At 38.3% G+C, this 19,205-nt stretch overlaps 1 protein-coding gene across 1 annotated transcript in view; it reads left to right on the top strand.

Moving 5' to 3' along the window:
• Window positions 1–19,205, top strand: part of LOC145991524 (uncharacterized) — a 47,058-nt gene that overhangs the window by 19,379 nt on the left and 8,474 nt on the right. The window contains exon 2 of the mRNA XM_083127544.1: window positions 18,737–18,966. Coding sequence (XP_082983670.1) covers window positions 18,737–18,966 — 230 coding nt within the window. The remainder of the gene's footprint in view (window positions 1–18,736; window positions 18,967–19,205) is intronic.

The following is a 19,205-nucleotide window of genomic DNA, read 5'->3' on the forward strand; positions in this document are numbered from 1 at the left end:
ATATGTAAGGAGTGTAATTTTTCTTTCACTTATAAAGCAGGGTAGAGTAAACAAAAGTACGTGGAAGAATTCAGAACTGCAACTTTTGCATAAACCTAGGTATAGGTATTGGATGTTAAATTGTATGATCAAAAAAATGAACAGATAGGGTTTTTCCGGTAACTGAAAGAAAACATTTGGAAAGAGGTGTTTTCTAAAGTGCATTTTTTATTTGCATATTTTGCACTTTTTAGTGCATAATTGCATGCATATTTTAGGTATTTTAAGTGCATAACTATTCGGGCCCTAGAAATGACTGTCTAAAACCGTCAGTTTTCGTTTGCATCCAACTACCATAAAAGAAATGACCATGGTCGTTTTTAAAGTATTAAGGGCCACTACATAGTTACCCTAATTAAAGTAATTTTAATTTGTACAGTCACCGGCAATACAAATGGGGCACCTAGATCCTGAAATGCTCGCTTTCCTCCAAGGTGTTATGTGTGTTGCCTAACTCTACGGCGATAAGTGGATTTTAATAGCAAATTTTCAATGGCAAGTTGTACATTCACGGACACTGCCGGCTTGTAACGATTCCATTGAAAGCCAATGTATTCATTACAAGCCGGCAGTGTCCGTGACTGTACCACCGCCGACGAGTTAGGCAACACGCATAACACCTTGGGGGAAAGCGAGCATTTCAGGATCTAGGTGCCCCATTGTTATTGCCGTTGACTGTACTTATTTTTGCGTTGCTTTTTTTTACCACTTTTAGCTAATCGCGACGATTGCGATGAGGCATGCACGATAAAATAGTCAAATTTAAATAAAAAAACGGCTGCTTCTCATTTTTGTAAATTAACAGGTAGACTGTTAAATTTTCACGGTAAGTACTGTAAATTTTTACAGTAGCTACTAACAGTATATTATGAAATCACTAGGGCCGGATTACATGTTTTTCCTTTGTGTGCAGCCAAGCAAAAATGACAGATGTCTGCGAATTACAATGTTAGGAGCTAGCTGTATATATGGATTTCATGCTACACATTTCTACATAAAATGCAGTTCATTTGCACCATTAATCTAGGTCTCATTCACTAATGCATATATATTTACGGGACCAACATTCAAACTACTATTTCATAAACATATCATAATATTTATAATTGCGATAAGCCAGTTACCTTACGCACATTCATTTAATCTTCTTTCAAGCTATGCAAGTCAGACCCAAAAATGAAGGCTGTGTGTCTACTTTGTTTTTCACTACTGCCACATCCCGCAAATATTCCCTGTTGATACTGGAAATAGTGAATGTAGAACAACAGTCTGAGTAGTGTCCCTGACGGAATTTCCTTGAAATCCACTTGCCCCTTTAAAAGAAATGATGAAAAAACAGAGAATAAAAGAGACAATTACGAAAAACATCATTACATACCTTATTATATTAGCAAATTTTTACTTATTTCAGGATTTATTCCAGATATTTTTGTAAAAATTTTGCATGTTCTGATCACAAAAAACAAAAATGTCCGGGCTTTAGTAATAACTGCGTCAGGTAGGTAAGTAGGCACAGCTCCAACCGTTCCACCGCGTGAGCTGAGCAGGACAAGATTTAGCCTTAGATCCATGAGGAAAGAATCTGGGTTCCATCGTAATGCGGTTTAGGCGTTCCCTTGTCTTATTTTCTTCTCGTTTCGACGCTTGTCTACCTCTTGGATTAATCGCGACCCGTGGATGCTCGTATGTAGAGGCGACCTTATTGTCGGGACGCGCTAGCAAGCGGCGTGGAACCACCCACTCTGGTAGCGACGCGCTGTTGCCGGATTGACCTACTTCAGGATTTTCGCGAGCCCACAGAAACACGTGTAGGATTAAACATCTGGTTAAACAGTAAACAACGGGACACTTCCATTGTTCTCTTTCAGACTCTGTTCGTATTTGAAGGAACAACGTTAACTTGTTAACAGTGCGTGATCGGGCGTTCGTGTGTGTGTTTGTAAGTAAGAGTTGTTTGGATAAATTGTACTGCAATGTCGGAAAGAAGAAAGAAAGTAATTGGTACACAGGGAAGAGAAATGATTTTGAACGTACGGAAGTATTATTGTGTGTCATGCTGGCTCGGTTCACGGGTTTGTGGAAGGAGCTTTGTGGGCGTTTCAATCCAGGAAAAGCTGTGACTACCACGAAGAAATGGACGCTGAGGGTTACATTTCCTGGTTTGTAGACAAACTGCTGCCAAATATTCCTCCTGGTCAGACAATAATCATTGACAATGCGCCATACCATTCAACACAAGTCGACAAGCCCCCCACGATGTCATCCCGCAAAGCTGATATCATAACCTGGCTGGAACGCCGTAACGTAGCATGTGATATGAGCATGAGGAAGGCTGAACTACTGCAGCTCCTTATGTTACACAAACCCCATTTCCCCATATATCGAATAGACAAGCTTGCAGAAGAAGCGGGACATACGGTGGTCCGTCTCCCGCCTTATCATTGTATGTACAATGCAATCGAACTTATTTGGGCACAGGTCAAAGGGCTGGTAGCACAGAGGAACACTTTGCCACCTTTTACACCGTCTAAAATTTTGCAATTGACAGAACAGGCTATCGGGGATGTGACACCAGATAGGTGGCGTTCGGCTATAGAACACACAAGGAAGATTATTTCCGAAGCATGGGAAAAGTAGGGAGTTGAAGAGCAGCAAATGGAGGATTTTGTAATTTCACTTGGGCGGGAAGACAGCAGTGACAGTAGTAGCTCAGACGAAGATGTTCCTTTACCAACCAACAATGAAGATGATCGCGGGATAGCGCCACTGCAATGGTAGCCGGTAAGCAAAAACAACTGAGGGTAAGTGTTGTCGCCTTGTAATCAAGTAGTCCTGGGTTTGATACCCTGTCGAGGCACATAGTGGATCGGATCCCACTTCCAAATGTAGGTCCATTCCAGATTAGCCGTAGTGTGCATAAAGTGGACTTTAAAACACCAACTCAATCAATCAATTCACACACAATAGATTTGTTCTTGATAAATTCTTCTCCGTAATACAGTAACTCAGTTCTGTAAAATTCTGTTTTAGAGGTGATTTTTTGTAGGTTCCTCAAAATATAATTTAAAAACGTGTTAACGAAACGAAGTTGTACGTAATTTGTATAGCAGTGGGTTAAGAAAATTATTTATTATACTTTTATTTTTATGATTAATAAGTAGATCCTATTTGTTTATACGTAATTTGCCCTAATTTTCAAGAAATACATTTCATTTTTAAGTTCTGAAGGTTCAAAAATCGCGGCGTGACAAAGAAGGCAAAGAGAGGCGGCATGAAATCAAAGGAGAACGATTTGCCACAGTGTTGTTCATAACACAAGATGCATTTTCTTTTGTTGGTAATTGTGATACGATACAACATTAAGTAAAAAGATGCCGGTAGCTGATGCTTGCAATGTACCATAATAAAAAACACGACAAAGGTTCTTTCATTAAAGATTTTCGGTTGCTGTGCAGAGCAGGAAGATAAAATGCTTCATGCTTGCCAGAATGTAAAATTCACACTGGAAGATAACGTCAACCTACAAGAAACTTCAGATTCAAACTAATAGATTCGTTAAATTATCACTTTACGATTGAAATAACATATATTAGCATACTGATACGTACGTTCTTAATTTCGCGTGACGCTTTTTTACCGAGCATGCCAACAGCTGACTAGCCTGTCCGTGTGTTTGTGCGAATGTGGCAACGTAGAAACCCCCCCGCCACATGGCAGCCAACGAGGAGACAGAATTTGGTCACGTTCTGCCGTTCTGCGTTCTGATTGCACGCCGCTTCTTATCGCGTCCGTACAGTAGGTAGGGTCAACTCGCAGGCCCCGCACTTCAGAGCAAATATCAACGATTTTATCAGAACTCCTGAAATTGTATGAAAAAAGTTCACTAGGTAGCGTGCACTTCCACCTAGGTCGATTCTGATTGGTGATTTTACCTTGCTCATTTACGTTTGTAATTCAAACTTGATTCAACCGAGTCATAGTCTTCGTATCGTGATTGTTGGCGGGCAATGGCCTTTTTACAGATATGTATTTCGTTTAAGTTAACGAGATTCCGACTGGGCATGCTCACGCAGTGTCAGACGTCGGGTCATTATGCGCTGCTCTTGTCACCGTGAGGAGAATGCACAAATTAGCAATTAAATCCTCCCACTTCAGGGATCACAATATATTTTGTTTCATGCAAATGCCGTGCTATTTAAGAAAGTAATAATTATTTTAAATAGGGAATAACTTTCCATTCACCCTGTAATTAAAATGAAAAAAAAAGGACAAAGTCAATTATTTCATGATAGACATTTATATATTTTCGAGAAATCTCCTAGTAATACAATACTACTAAGAAAGAAGCCACACCTCTCTTACAAAATTCCTAAGTAGTGCCAAGCAGTGAGGAAAACAAGCCACTGCATGACTCAAGTTAGTTAAGTATATGAGTCACATTCTTTTCAGCATGCTTCATTGCGCAACTTCACTGAAGCGCCAAACAATAATTTTCATGCGTACATTCCTCTAATACGTAAACGAAAAATGGTTTCGTTATGTTTTATGCACACATAAGTTAAATAAATATTATTAATTGCGAATTAAGAGTACCATTGAGTTTTCGCAAATGGTTTGTGAGTGTCCCTTCATCCATTTAATTTAATCATAATTCATTTTCATTGTTGCGAATAACCGAAAGAGGTACGGAAACAAGGTAAAACCAGGAAAATATATTGATTGATTGATTTGGTGTTTTAAGTCCACTTTATGCACAGTAAGGCTAATCGGGACTGGACCTACAGTTTAAAGTGAGATCCGAACCACTTGTGCCTCCACCAGGTATCGAACCCGGAACCTTTGATTACAAGGAAAATAGAAAAATACAAATGTTTGCATAATGCCGAATACGATTCTAGGCTGCATTAGAGTGAACCCAAAATATTTCCATACAACGTTCCATTACTTCAGAAAGAAACTCATTGTCCAAAATTACTAATAATGAATTACAAATTGTCCAAAATTACAATAGAGGTCAATCAAACTATGCTCAAGAGATGCGATAAAAAATTTCTACTGTACTTTCAATTAATGACCGATCCATACAAAGCTGAATATAATTGCTCTCTGATTGGACAATTCTCTCCAAATGAAAATCAAGATCTGTAGGGGGTACTGTTTTGTTCGACCTTAGTTCTAGAAAACGATAAGTTGCCAATATTGGATGAAATCAAATACGTATTACCATGATTTCTTTGATCTCATTCCCATAAAAGAATAATCCAAACGATAATAACCATTGATATATCTAACCCCTTTAAAAAATCATCAAGAACATCTAAAAGGTTTCTTTGAGACTTCGTCAACATTCCGTTAAGCCCTCGATTACAGATTTATGAATAAACTTCCGTGTTAATTAGTGATCGAAGTTTAGGGAGCCGACCTCCGTGGCGGACTGGATAGCATAGCGCTCTACAACGTCAGGATTCCTTGGATTCGAATCCCGGCCTGGGCGTTCTTTGTGAGTATCCCTTCATCAATTTAATCATGTCATCACTCATCCTCATCTTTGCAAACAGCCAAAAATGTCAGAAAAGCAACAGGAAGATGGATACTAGTTTTGAACAATAATGACACCCTCTCAACTTATCAATTCCTTTCCCAATACTCGAACAAACATCTCCCGACTAAGAACCGTGTTATTAACGGTCTATTACTACAGTATGTACCATACTTGTTTGTACAGGTTTCTTACATTGTATGAAACCCCTCTGTACGTGTTCAGTTGGCGAAATATGATAACGAAAGGTGTCCAGTATTCAGAGAGGACCTTCCAAAAGGTAATTCGTACAAAAGTTGCGAGATGCAATAATTGTACTGGATGGAGAGTATTATAAATCGTTTGAGGTTCTATGTAGCTTTCTTGTTCGTGCACACGAGTCACTTAGTGACCATGTGACGCAGTGGCGTCTCGTGGCCTCAAATTTGGCCGGGGCTTATTTTTTAAAGAATTTAAAATATAATGACAATTCACATGAATTACAAAAAATAGGTATTTTTTCTTCTAGACTACAAAACTGGACTTACTTTTTTGAAAGAATTTAAAATGTAATGACAAATTACATGTATAAAAAAAACGGGTAATTATCTTCTTCTAAACTACAAAACTGGACTTATTTTTTTTAAAGAATTTAAATTATAATGACAATTCACATGATTACAAAAGAAACAGGTATTGTTGTGAAACATACCTTTCTACGAACGTTGACTCCTGTTCTTCTGCTCAGCAAATTTTGTTATTAGTTTTTCGTTGAAGCCCTCTATGTTTGAACTGTATTCTATCTCTATTGTAAGCAAGTGCCAAGGCATTTGGTCTGTCTTGTCCCATTACATTTCTTAAGCAGGTTTTGATACGCTTCAATGTGCTGAAACATCATTCAGATTCAGCTGTTGCCACTGGAGTTATTAAAACTATGTTTGTCATTTTTACTCTTTCTGAAAATGTACCCTCTAAATAATTTTAAATAAAAAATGAATGCAATCTACTGATAGAGTTTATGTTTTTCAACTCTTCACTACAATAAAGAACACGAAGTTCACTCTTAGTTTTCCCTCTTCTATGAAGGGATAATAAATCTGGGAAGATGCCTCTGTTTAAAGATTGTTCTCTTTCATTATGTCCTCGTAGAGCAAGTTCATGTCGGCCACAGATATTTAAGCAATCGATAATTCTATTTAATATATGCCTATTTTTTCCGGACAAATCCATTGTGTCTTGTAATTGACAGCCTATGTCCTTCATCAATTTGTGTTCGAACATCAACCCTGCCAAACTCCCTCAAACATAGCGAATGAAAGCCACCAAAACACTACAGAACATCACGCGAGATCGAACGCGACGCAACGGAATTAGCCCCGAATCAGCACTCAAATCCATTGCATTCTCCCCTCCTCTCTCTACTAGCATGTGACCTTCACTGTAGAGTAGGTGGGTGTAGGCCACGCCTTCCTTTGCGACGTGCCCCGGAAAACGATAATTGACATCAATGCCGCTAGGAGCGCTGTCGTATCCATTGCAACAGACGATGAATTTACGTGGGTAAAAATCGCCTTTTAAAAAACTGTGTGATATAGTTATGTGTTATGCTGATTGATAATTACGTGAATACGTCCGTTTTTCTTTAGGGGCTAAGCCCCGGAAGCCCCAAGGGACGAGACGCCACTGATGTGACGTCTTTGTGTGCAGCACACTGAGTTTTTGTACTTACAGCTTCAGTTGTAGGTCTGTGTAATCACTCTGTCACCATTCAACCACCCTGCCAGCGTGGGTAGTCCGTAATGGGGAAGCGAAAGGAGATTTGCTTAAAGGTGTGATAGTGAATCTTGCTCTTAAAGGACATTCTTTGAGGGAAATGGGGTCATTAGTGAACAAATCGCATTCTACTGTGCAGTACACAGTAAATAAATTCAACAAAGAATCGGGCAAGAAGAAGTAGGGAGAAAATACTAACCGAAAGAGAGGAGTGTTTCTTGGTGAGACAAAATAAGGCACATCCAAAATTAAGTGAATTCGAAATTGAGATCACGGGTATAAAATGCAACAGGAGAGACAGAGCAATTCAACCGTTCGTCGTGCATTGTACAGTTAGGGATATAATGGAAGAATGTAAAAAAACATGTGCATAAAGACCAGGAGTTCTGGTACAGTCACGGACACTGCCGGCTTGTAATGAATACATTGACTTCCAATGGATGCGTTACAAGCCGTCAGTGTCCGTGACTGTACAACGAATGTCATCTGCTCCGATGAGACCAAAAGAAACCTTTATGGATCAGATGGTAGTCCACAGGGTGTGGAGGAAGGTGAATGAAGATAGCAATGTACCATTCTGGTGAACATCATTTGAGCAACACTTTTTTTTCTTCTTTTTTGTTTTCTAGCGGTGTACTTTATCATTTCATTTTCCAACTACCTCTGTAAGGATAAGACTGGTACATACTGTATCGTTTTCGTGAACGTTGGAGATAAATCGATACTCTTTTTCGATTACATTCCTATTTAACGCGGTTTTAAATGTTTGGAAGGGTGATTTTCGGTTTCATTTGCCTTTAACGTTAACATCTGACCGCAAACATGATAAATTGCTTGTTGATAGAACGTCGCCGTTGTATGGGTGTGATTGGTAAGAACGCTCTTGTTCTGTCTTCTGATAAGGAAGAGATAAAACAACTACTAAGCTGTGGTTGCACGCAATACGAAACCTTCTTCCTGTCGATAAAGAAAAATATTTGCAATTCTTTCTGCTTTAGACTTGGACAGACGCATGCAGTAGTGAGAAGGATTCTTCGATTCTTCCTTTCATTCGCTGACCTCAAAGAACCGAAGCGGAAGACAACCAGCTGGTTCCCCCACTTTCCCAGCCACGGTGGTGCTTCTCAAGGTAGCCCAAGGTGACATGACAGTGTTGCCAGTCGATATACCAAAACAATCCCAGTATATCGATAAAAACAGCCTAATCTTGACTTTTAAAGGCGAAGGGGTGGAGTATTTGCAATGCGAGAAAGTAAATGTTTAAAAAAGAGGCTATATCTAAGGTCGACTGTACATTTATCTATATTTCTATGTATTTGAACGTTCCATTTTTATCAGCTTACCGCCTATCTTCATCGTTTCGATTATATTAGAAAGTAGAGCCAAGCGAAATATAAAAAAGGAATATAAGACAAATGGACGAAACAAAGATGCATATAGGATAATGAATACTACTCGTACTCGGCAACAAAGCTGAAAATTTTACTTTTATGTGAATCATGTGTGTAAAATCAACCATTGACAGCTATCGATGTATCCGAGCCATGCGCGCAGTGGTTAGCTAAGCGCGTTACCATACGAGAAGTCCCGGGTTCGAGTCTGGACCTGGGCATGACTGTTCTTTGTGAGTTTCCCTTCATCTATTTCATCACATCATTATTCATCTTCGCGATTAGCTAAAGGTGGCAGAAAAGCGAAGTAAAATAAACCAAATCAACTAATCAAGCAAGTATCGGAGCTACAATTCGACAGGCCAAGAAACTAGAAAATAAGCTACTATGTTTCTTAAATTATTCCAATTTGTCCGGCTGTGTGCACTTTCTGGTACATGTAAGCACATCTTAAGCATTGAGAATGAAGATTGGACGGTAATTAAAGCTGAGGATTCGAATTTCTAAGGAAAGTGCGAATCAAATCCAAATATGATAGCTAGATCAATTAAAATATTTTTTGTGCATACCAGGTAAAATTACGGTACAAACATAAATTCTAATTGATGATTTATTTATTTATTTTACATTTCTTTTCTGGCACTTTTGGCTAATTGAGGATGACTGATTATGATGAAATTGATGAAGGAACACTCACAAACACTCATGCCCAGACCGGGATTCGAACCCGGGGCCCCTGGCGTTGTAGCGCGCTGTGCTAATCACTTCTCCACGCCGGCATAAATTCTGAAAAATACACTTAGCAATGAGACTTTTATCCCTTACGCGAGTTCGGTCGACCTCTGTTGTCTAGCAGTTAATATTTTAAAACTAAGAACACCATTTCTGGGTTCGAATTCCGATTATCACATAAATGCTTGTAGATTGTAGAATTATTCCTTTTGTAGTTGACGGTTGTTATAAGCATTGAAACACGTTCGTTGATGTAATGTTTTAGGAGAACACATGCTCCCTTCATTAGACATTTATTTTTAGTTTGAACAAGGTTGCAGTTATAACATTGGTATACATTTAACAAAAACAATAACGAGCAATTATACAATTAATATTGTCAATAATGTTACATTATTGGAAGCTAACAACTCAGCTGTGAAACAAGCAATATTTTTTTTTGGTCAAAACTGAAGACCTTATCAAATTTTAATTATGAATCCAAAATGTCATCCCTCTCTCCCCCTCAGTGAGCAAGTGACTTGAGTGATCGACTCATAAACTCGCAACCGAAAGTTTATTCAAATCATCATCATTCGCCTCATTATCGCGATTTACCATAGTAGTAATAATGAAATTAAATAAACGAGAGGACGAACACAAAGAGACAATCATGCCTTGAGCAGGATTCCAACCAAAGACCCCCGGACAGCCATGTGTTCGTGTTACACTAACCATTCTATCCGGAGGCAAGATCTAATGGTTTTCAAGCCGAAAAGCGGACAGTGAATTGAAATGAACATAATCCCACCTTCGCGTCTCATGCAACAGAGACTGCCTAAACATGTCGAACAACTGTTGCTTGGTAATATGTCACTCCAGTTGGCAACACTCCTCAGGAACAAAAGGACATTTCAGGTTACGCTTACGCAAGAAGACTGTTTGTTTTCCTTCTGTTTATCGTGTTTTCTTCCTACCTACGGTACAGTTGCGTAAGGGCATTTTCAACCTCCCCAGATATTCAGACATCATGAGAAGGAGCTTTTATTCATGTTCAGCACAAAAATAATTACTTTTTAGTTTTCTAGTAGTTTTTTCATTCCAGCAAAAGAAACAAAGATGACATTTTTAATTGAAGAACCAAGTGAAAGATCGTGACAAAAATAATGAAGCGAGAGATAAATAGTGAGGTGCGAAGGAGAGAGATAGAAAGAAAAATGGAGGAGAGAAACAAAGTAACAACAGAGAGTAAAAAAAAAAAAGAATAAAGAGACGAGAGAAAGAAAAATAAAGATGTGTGAGAAAAAGAGAAATATGAAAGAAGTGATGGGGAAGGAGAAAGAAAGAGAGGGAGAGAAACGTATAAACGGGAGAAAGAGAGAGAAGGAAAGAAATAGACAGTGTTGCCAAGTTGGCCCTTTTGGGTCCAGAGCTGGCCCTTTTGAGTACGTACTCAGCCCCAAAATTCAGCAAAAGCCCCAAGGGGATTTTTAGCCCTACAGAGAGAAATCTTGCTACAAATCTAGCCCTTTCAGCAAAGAAATGTTTTTTGGTATTTTTAGTAAAGTAAACTGCAAAGAAGAATTCACTTCTCTGCACCTGCAAGCTCGTCCTGGAGACCCCTCTTGGGGTGCAGGTAGCAAGTTCACATTGTCACTTTATCCCCTTGTTTCTGGTTCGTGTGTGCGGCTGTGTGTGTGTGTGAGTGTGCGTGTGCATATATATGAAGGAGGAATATGCCGAAAATGTGTAATGCTTTTGTGTAATCTACTGCACCACAATTTACGGGGGAAATAAATTATTTAAGGTAAGAAAATTTAATTTAGTTGAGCGTATGCCCCTCATCTTGACAGTTGATTAGTTGTGATTCTTCAGTTTCAGAAATTTTGCACCAAAACACCCAAGATTTGTAAATCTAGCCCCTTGGATGTGAATTTTAGCTCCATTTTGGGTCTGATTTAGCCCGTTTTTCTCTCGTGCTGTTGGCAACACTGGAAATAGAATAAGATAGAAAACAGGGGGAAATAGAAAAATGAAGTAGAGATGAAGTAAGCAAGAACAAAAAATGAAAGAAGAAGATCGAAAGCTAGAAATGAGAAGTAAAGAAAGAATAGGAGTAGAAAGCAGGGGGTTAACAACTCCTCTTGATCCTCCCTGCACTCCCCACCCTATTTCTCCCGAGAGCAGGAACAGAAAATAAGGCAGAAATTTAAAATAATAAAGATAGTTTAGAAATAGTATTGCAACTAAAATGGTGACAAAGAGATCCATTTGAGTTAGGTCCTGAAATATCCTAAGTTCAGGGTTAAACTAAATATGAAAAGTAAACAGAAAAGTAGGTCAAATCTAGTTCAGCATGGAAATTATCTCGTTGCCACCTAAAGCTGTCCATTTCCCGGTGGTGTCACAAAGATGCCCACTAGACTTCGGAGCTCTCTCTCCTCGTCCCGAATTATAAGTGCCTGTCTTATTCTCGGCATAGGCGTAACTTGGCTGGAGAAGGGGGAACACTTGCCCCCCCCCAAACTTTTCAGGATTGGTAAATATTTACACTTTTTTTTAGCCTCCTTGGACCTGATTAGCAAAGTAATAAAGAGTACTTATTGTGATTTCACAAATGTCACGGGGACCCTATTTTTATGGGATGGTAAATTTTTCGATTCTGCCCCCTACCCCCAAAGTTAAGCACAAAGTACGATTCTGCCCCTTCAAAATTGACCCCAAGTTACGCTTATGATTTTTGGTCTCTTCTCTCGATTTATCTGTCTCGAAGGGCAACTCTGACTCTCGTCTGGAGTCTCGAAAAATATATAGTACAGGGAGGTTATTGCAGCATGCCACCGCTTCAGCATCGGCCGCTTGCCGGCCCAGTCATGCAACAGGTGCCGGCAAATTGCGTAACAGATAGCCCGTAACAGAAACCGCTTGTTTTGTAATGTTTCCACTTTTCACAATTACAGTTACAATTACAATTGAAATAAGCACGTACCTTGTCGCACGGATGCAGGAAAAGGTGTCCTCCCAAATACAAATATTTCTGGCACCTTATTTCTGACGTCTAATCTTAGATTAGTCATCGCTACTTTATTCTCAGTTGTCGCGACAGCGCCTGCAGCTTATCGGGGGTTGGGTGAGTTGTCAGCCGCGAGATGGCGCTTCATACTGCACGTGTCGGCAGTGATGCCAACCGTAGGGACATGTCCCTACGCATAGGGACTTTTCACTAAATTTCGCCCGCGTAGGAACGTAGGGACAGATTTTGCCAAATGAGGGAAAACGTAGGTACTTTTTTCAATCTTGGTAAATTACATTTTATGAATTAGTTTATCTGGATACTTTAGCGAGGAGGAGAAAAAAGAACTAACTAACAGATCTCCATCAGAATTTTGGAACATGTTATCGGTTACCAAAAACTTTCAAGGCAAGTTCCTTTTTAAAAACATTTCCACTCTCGCGAAAATAGTGCTAACATTGCCGCATTCTAACGCGGAAACGGAAAGAATATTTTCAATGTTAAGTGATACAAAAACAAAAAATGGAAATAAAATGGGACCAAAATTGTTAAAGAATGCAGGAAATACAGCATCACCAACCAACATCTATCTCTTCACAGCAGCAGCATGTATGACTTCAAATAACATAATCAACAGTAAACGACTCAACGTTATTCATTAGGGGTGTGCTGGATTCTTTACTTTAAAAAGTCGTTAATTCTCGACGTTTTCTGCCTTGTAAGTTTCTGGAACTTATCGAAAGTTGTAAGTTTTTATTCTAGAAATGCAAAAACAATCACTTAAAGTGAAAATGACTTGTAAAATTCGAGATTTCCAGTGCTTCGGGAAATTTCGAACATTTCCCGTCCAGAAAATTTTCCGACTTGGTCGGGAAATTGCAAATTTTTCAGTCCCGAATGTCGGGATTTAAAAAAATTACCGTCCCGATCCCGTCCCGACCCAAAAAATTCTGTCCAGCACACCCCTATTATTCATTAAGGCAAGAATTTACAATACCGGACCCTTCTGTAATTTCTATGCTACGTCTTATACTCACGAAATAATTATTCGTGATTATTTATCTCAAGTTAACATGTTGGGGTGAGGGGGAAAAAATGTTCATTAACGTGTAGAAGTTGTAAAATAAGCTTTTCAATTCTCGCAATGATTCTCCGTATACAAGTATGGTAGCCATATTTGTTGATATGAACAAATTAAAATTAGTTACGCTGTCTACAGCGTTGCCACACTGTTGATTTCATACTTGGAGAGCATGGATCGTGTAAGAATGGCGGAAGAGAACAGTAAAAAAGTTGTTAATGTTGTACAGATTGTTAGGTGGAGTGTGCAGGAGGATGGCTGTGGGCTAATTAATAAACTTATGGATTTCAGTATATTGCCCAAAGAACGTGCTTACATGTGACAGCGACAATCACGATGTAGAAGAACTGATTTGATTACAGGTAAATTTGGCAACAGTACATCAATCATAAAATTGCAGGATACGAAAATGGCCTTCGATGATGAACGTTTGCCGTTAAAGTGCTACGAAAATAATATTTTTTATCGGTTCGTAATCACAATTACCGCAAAACCATTCAGGAATAGCCCCACTGACCATTCTCGGTAAGTTTAGGTTAAGTTAGGTTAGGCAAACATAGTTAAAATTTGGGCTCGAAAAAAACATGCACGGGTAGCCCAACAAACCATTGACGGATAGCCCCACGAACCATTCAGGTACGGTTAGGTTAGGTTAGGATAGGCAAACATAGTTAAAATTTGGGGTCGTAGTAATATCAGGAATGTATATTTCGTTTTTTAAGTATTGGAAACACAAAATCTTCCGGTAAATAATAAGCAATCGTGCCGATCGCGGACCACTCAATGTCACTTATTTTGCAATTTCTACACGTGACCCCCCAAATTTTAACTTCAAATTCGTGATTAGGAGGCCTCAATTAGTGAGTATGCGAAATATTACAAAAAATCGGGGAGAGGTCCTGTATTGTAAATTCGCTCCTTCATTAATTGTGGAAGCACCGAGCAGAAAGATTTGGTAAGTAAATGTGTATATTTTATCTTCTGTTTGCATGCTCATGAGGTGTTTTTTTTTTAGTCACTTTACTTGGCGTAGGGACATTTGGTCAGTTGTAGGGACATTTTGACTACGTCTGTAGGGACATTGCCGAAAAATGGTTAGCAACACTGTCGGCTACCAGACAGTGAGTCTACGCTCATTCATGTTCACTTCTGTTCGCGTTTATCAGTACGCGTTTTGTTTATACTGTGTTATTGAGTTGGTGTGCTAGTGCTTTATTGTGTGTTAATTGTTATTCATTCATTACTTATGTCGTTAAACAAATATAGTCTTGAACATAGAGTTTTTATGTACGATAATTACGTGAAAACGAATTCTTGCAGAAAAGTGGTCAGGGATTACGATAGACAGGATCTCTTGAACCTAAGAAACGTGTTGTATTGCTGTTGAAGGAAGTCATTTTCAACATCTCTTATAACACAGGAGGTTAGTGATCATCATTATTATTACTTTTAAATATCATTTTACGCTTTCGGTTTGCTTTATGCGCCGGGATGCTGTCTTCCCTTTCTGTCAACTGAGGATAAAGTAGCGATGTCTAATCTAAGATTAGATGTCAGAAATAAGGTGCCGGAAATATTTGTATTTGGGAGGACACCTTTTCCTGCATCCGTGCGACAAGGTACGTGCTTATTTCAATTGTAATTGTAACTGTAATTGTGAAAAGTGGAAACATTACAAAACAAGCGGTTTCTGTTACGGACTTCCTGAACGCAATTTGCCGGGACCTGTTGCATGAAGAGTCCGCGGAACGGCCGTCACGCTGGCGGTGAACGACTGAAATAACCTCCCTGTATAAACAACACATAAAATTAGTAATCTTATTAATCAAATCATAAATATTTCACAGCACAGCATAAGACTATAGAGGTCATTAAGGCAAACGACCGTTCCTAATAATTTTTCTGTTTCGACGCTTCGAACTTTTCGGAAAACGGTATTTTGCCCTGAAATGTATATACAACCACGCAGCACAAAAACACAATTGCCACTAATGAATTGACATTATAGTTATTTTAACGAAAAAATGTGACTTGTCAGTAAAAACTGGCAGAGGGACGCGTCGCTCGCATCAGGGTCCCCACATCTCGATAGTTCTTTTTTTAAGAAAAAAAAAACACTCAGAAAGAGCACTCGTTTTCGTTCTTGTACAGTGGGATCCATGAGTATTACCGTGCAAATTGTCCATGACTAATTTCGTTAATTTTTCTCTAATATCCTGTGTGTTTTTAAGCGATGGATTTTTATGTATGCTGGTGCAGAAGTTGTCAACAGCTTGTTTTCTTAGTTTTCTTTTAATTCTTGAAGCTCTTATTGAGCCAAATAAAGTGCACGAATATGCTGATGGACAATTTGCACGGTAATACTCATGGATCCCACTGTACTACAGTAAAACAATCGCGACTTTTTCGGAGTCGACGTAGAGTGGGATCCATGAGTATTACCGCGCAAATTTTCCATGACTATTTTTCATTATTTTTTAACTTACATCCTATGTGTTTTTAAGCGATGGATTTTTATGCATGCTGGTGCAGAAGTTAACAACTTGTTTTGAGTTTTCCTTTAATTCTTGAAGCTCTTGGTGAAATAAAGTGCACGAACATGGTGATGGACAATTTGCACGGTAATACTCATGGATCCCACTGTACCATCCCTCAAGAACATCTGTTTGATAAATTAACTCTTCAGGATAATACACCAATCCACAAATTTCACTTTGGGCTTGCAGACTTGATTATAAATTTTCCCACTGCGCGTAGATATTAAATGACCTATTGTGACATTACAAAATGTGATCATCATGCAAACCCAACTGAGAAATATTGGTTACACAAAATCTTTCCAAATCGCAAATATGTTGCAAAAGGAAATCGATATTCCAGATGATTTTACGATTGCATCTTGTAGGTATGAAATAATTGTATGGACAAAACTAGTTTGTAAAGGCGTAATATGTTTTATGTTTGTTTCGGTTTTCACTTGCAAGAACATGAGCCTTCACGCAAACACTTCGCTGTCGGTAAAAGACTAAAAGTAGTGCCATTTTCACATTAAATTAAATTAGAGTCTTCATAAAAATAAGACAATAGATAAAATTTGTATATTTACAATTAATTAACAGTAAAGCTGCACGAGAAACACGGAATTTTAATGTCATCTACAGTCTTTACGTTTTCGATACATCCGCAGAAAAAATAAAACACTAGAGGATACAATGTAGCCAGATCCATAAAATTGAATGAATTGCTGGATATTCCGTATTGTAGTCAAGTTACTTTGATGGTATCATGGCAGGGTGCGAAATCCTGGGGGGAAGTGGGGATTTCCCCCACCAACAATCTTTGCCTCAAAAATCCCCCCCACCAAAAATATCCGGGGGAGAGTTTTTGTTACAACAAAAAATCAGGAATTCCTTTTAATTTATAATATACTTTCCTAAGAATAATTTCGAAAACACACACAAATTAGTGTGGTTGCGAGTGCCCAATCCTTCTCTCTCTCAAGAGATCTAATCAATATCTATATCAATATGCACAATAAAAGTAAAACAAGAATGCAAGACAGTAATAATTACGAAATCTAATTGATTTGCATTAACATAAAGCAAAAACTAATTAAAAACTTACATATAATAAAACCACTTCAACTTTTTCATAATTTATTAACATCTTTTACCAGTTAGTAAAGGAATTAGTTTGCCAGTTTATAATATCATATATATATAAAGGTAACAAATTGATTGCTTTATTTAGAATTAATAATAATAATATATTTTTAATTTAGTATTTTTTGCTTTAAATAACATTATAAATATGTATATCGTATAATTTATACATATGTTTGTATATGAATATGTTTGTGTGGAGAGGGGGTTGTAGATTAAGATCTTTCTCCCCCCACCAATCTTCAATGATTTCGCACCCTGTATCATGGCCAGATATAATACAGAGATAATGGATGGGGTTCAACTTATAAAACTTGGATATAAATCTTAGCTTGATATTATATTAACCATAACAATATTGTTAATTGTTCGGGTGGCCGCGGTGGCTCAGTTGGTAACGCGTCTGACTACCATGCTAAAGGTCCCGGGTTCGATCCCCGGCCGGTTCAAATAAGGGAACTTTTCTAATGGTGGAAGCGGCCCCGGCGCCTACCCAGCGTCGAATAACATGGGTACCTGGGGGAAACCCTGGGGGGTAAAGGCGGTCAGGGGCGTGATGCTGATCACATCACCCCACTCACGACCGGATCAAGAAAGTGTGGGGCGTTACCCCCACACCCCCTATATGCCTTCATGGCGTGGTGCTATGCACAGGGGAACACTTTACCTTTTTTATAACAATATTGTTTTTATATTTAACTTTACTTAGATTTTTATTTTCAAAAATCTACTTTTGTGTCAGTAGTGTATGATATTAACGTAACTTTCAAAATCTTTTCAATAATTGATTTTGACCAATTTTTTGTTGTTGTTCATTTGATTACACAATTAGTACAGAATATTTACTAAACCAATGGGAGAGGTTTGGAGCCATTAAAGCCTTCCCTTATATACGGCCATGGGGGGTGGGGAATTTATGACACCAATGAGTGAGTAATACGACTTCTGGCATGGAAAATTAATGACAGCCTAAGATTAAATATTTCACACATTTAATTTCATTTTAGTCACAGTAATTTGTGTTATTTATTTTAATGGACTCATAATTGCATTTAAGGCTGGCACAGATTAAAGTTCTGTTGAGATGATGAACATTTTCTTGGAACTTTGTATATAAAGATACAGCAAATGTTTTATATAACATTCTTTATGTTGTAATGTTTTGTATAATTATTTGTTATATAAAAACTTATATTTTTGTAGAACTAGAAAATGACCAATGCATTATTACTAACTAATAACAACATGCATTTATTTGTCTCCCCTCAAAATGAGAGTGGATTTCCCTTCAAATGTGTAGTTTTCTTGCATTCCTGCCCAAATCCAGTAATGGACAGCATCCTTCCTTAACTCCCCCCCCCCCGGGTTAGGCCCAAAAAGCTTGGTACAGTCGTGGGCACTTGTGGGTTGCAACAACCCCATTACTTTCAGTGGGTAATTACAACCTGCAAATGTCCATGACTGTACATCTTGTATCCACCTGCCTTCATATCATAGCTATTATATTTACTACCGAAAGTTACATGGAATACATGATAATATTTTCAGGTAACTTCACCTTGTTTGTACCTGTGGATTCTGCATTTGAATTAGTTCCACAAACTCTGAAGAAACTACTGCTGTCAGATATGGAGAGGCTTCGTTCAGTTCTTCTCTACCACCTGGTTCCTTTTGGAGTTCTGAGTGGAGCTTTAGTGAATGGGGAGACCCTAATCACAGTCAGTCCGGGAGGTCGACACTTGAAAGTCAACATTTACGAGCATGACAAAAATAGTCCTGTAAGTACTTTTCATTTCTACCAATTGCCATTTGAATTCAATTTATTGCCTGCTTTGACCATTGCATAGTGTAAAAAGTTCTGTTATTAAACAATTTACTACAAGTTGTAAGTTTGTCATGTTGCCTGCATGCTGTATATTTCCTTCACATCACACCTGTTCCGAAAATTTCTCCACACATGTTCCAGTCCCTTACACATTGACCTTCATTATGAACTTCATAAAATTTGTAAAAAAGT

Source organism: Lepisma saccharinum, chromosome 8 (genome assembly GCF_977018435.1).
Source record: "Lepisma saccharinum chromosome 8, izLepSacc3.1, whole genome shotgun sequence".
NCBI classification, from domain to species: Eukaryota; Metazoa; Arthropoda; class Insecta; order Zygentoma; family Lepismatidae; genus Lepisma; species Lepisma saccharinum.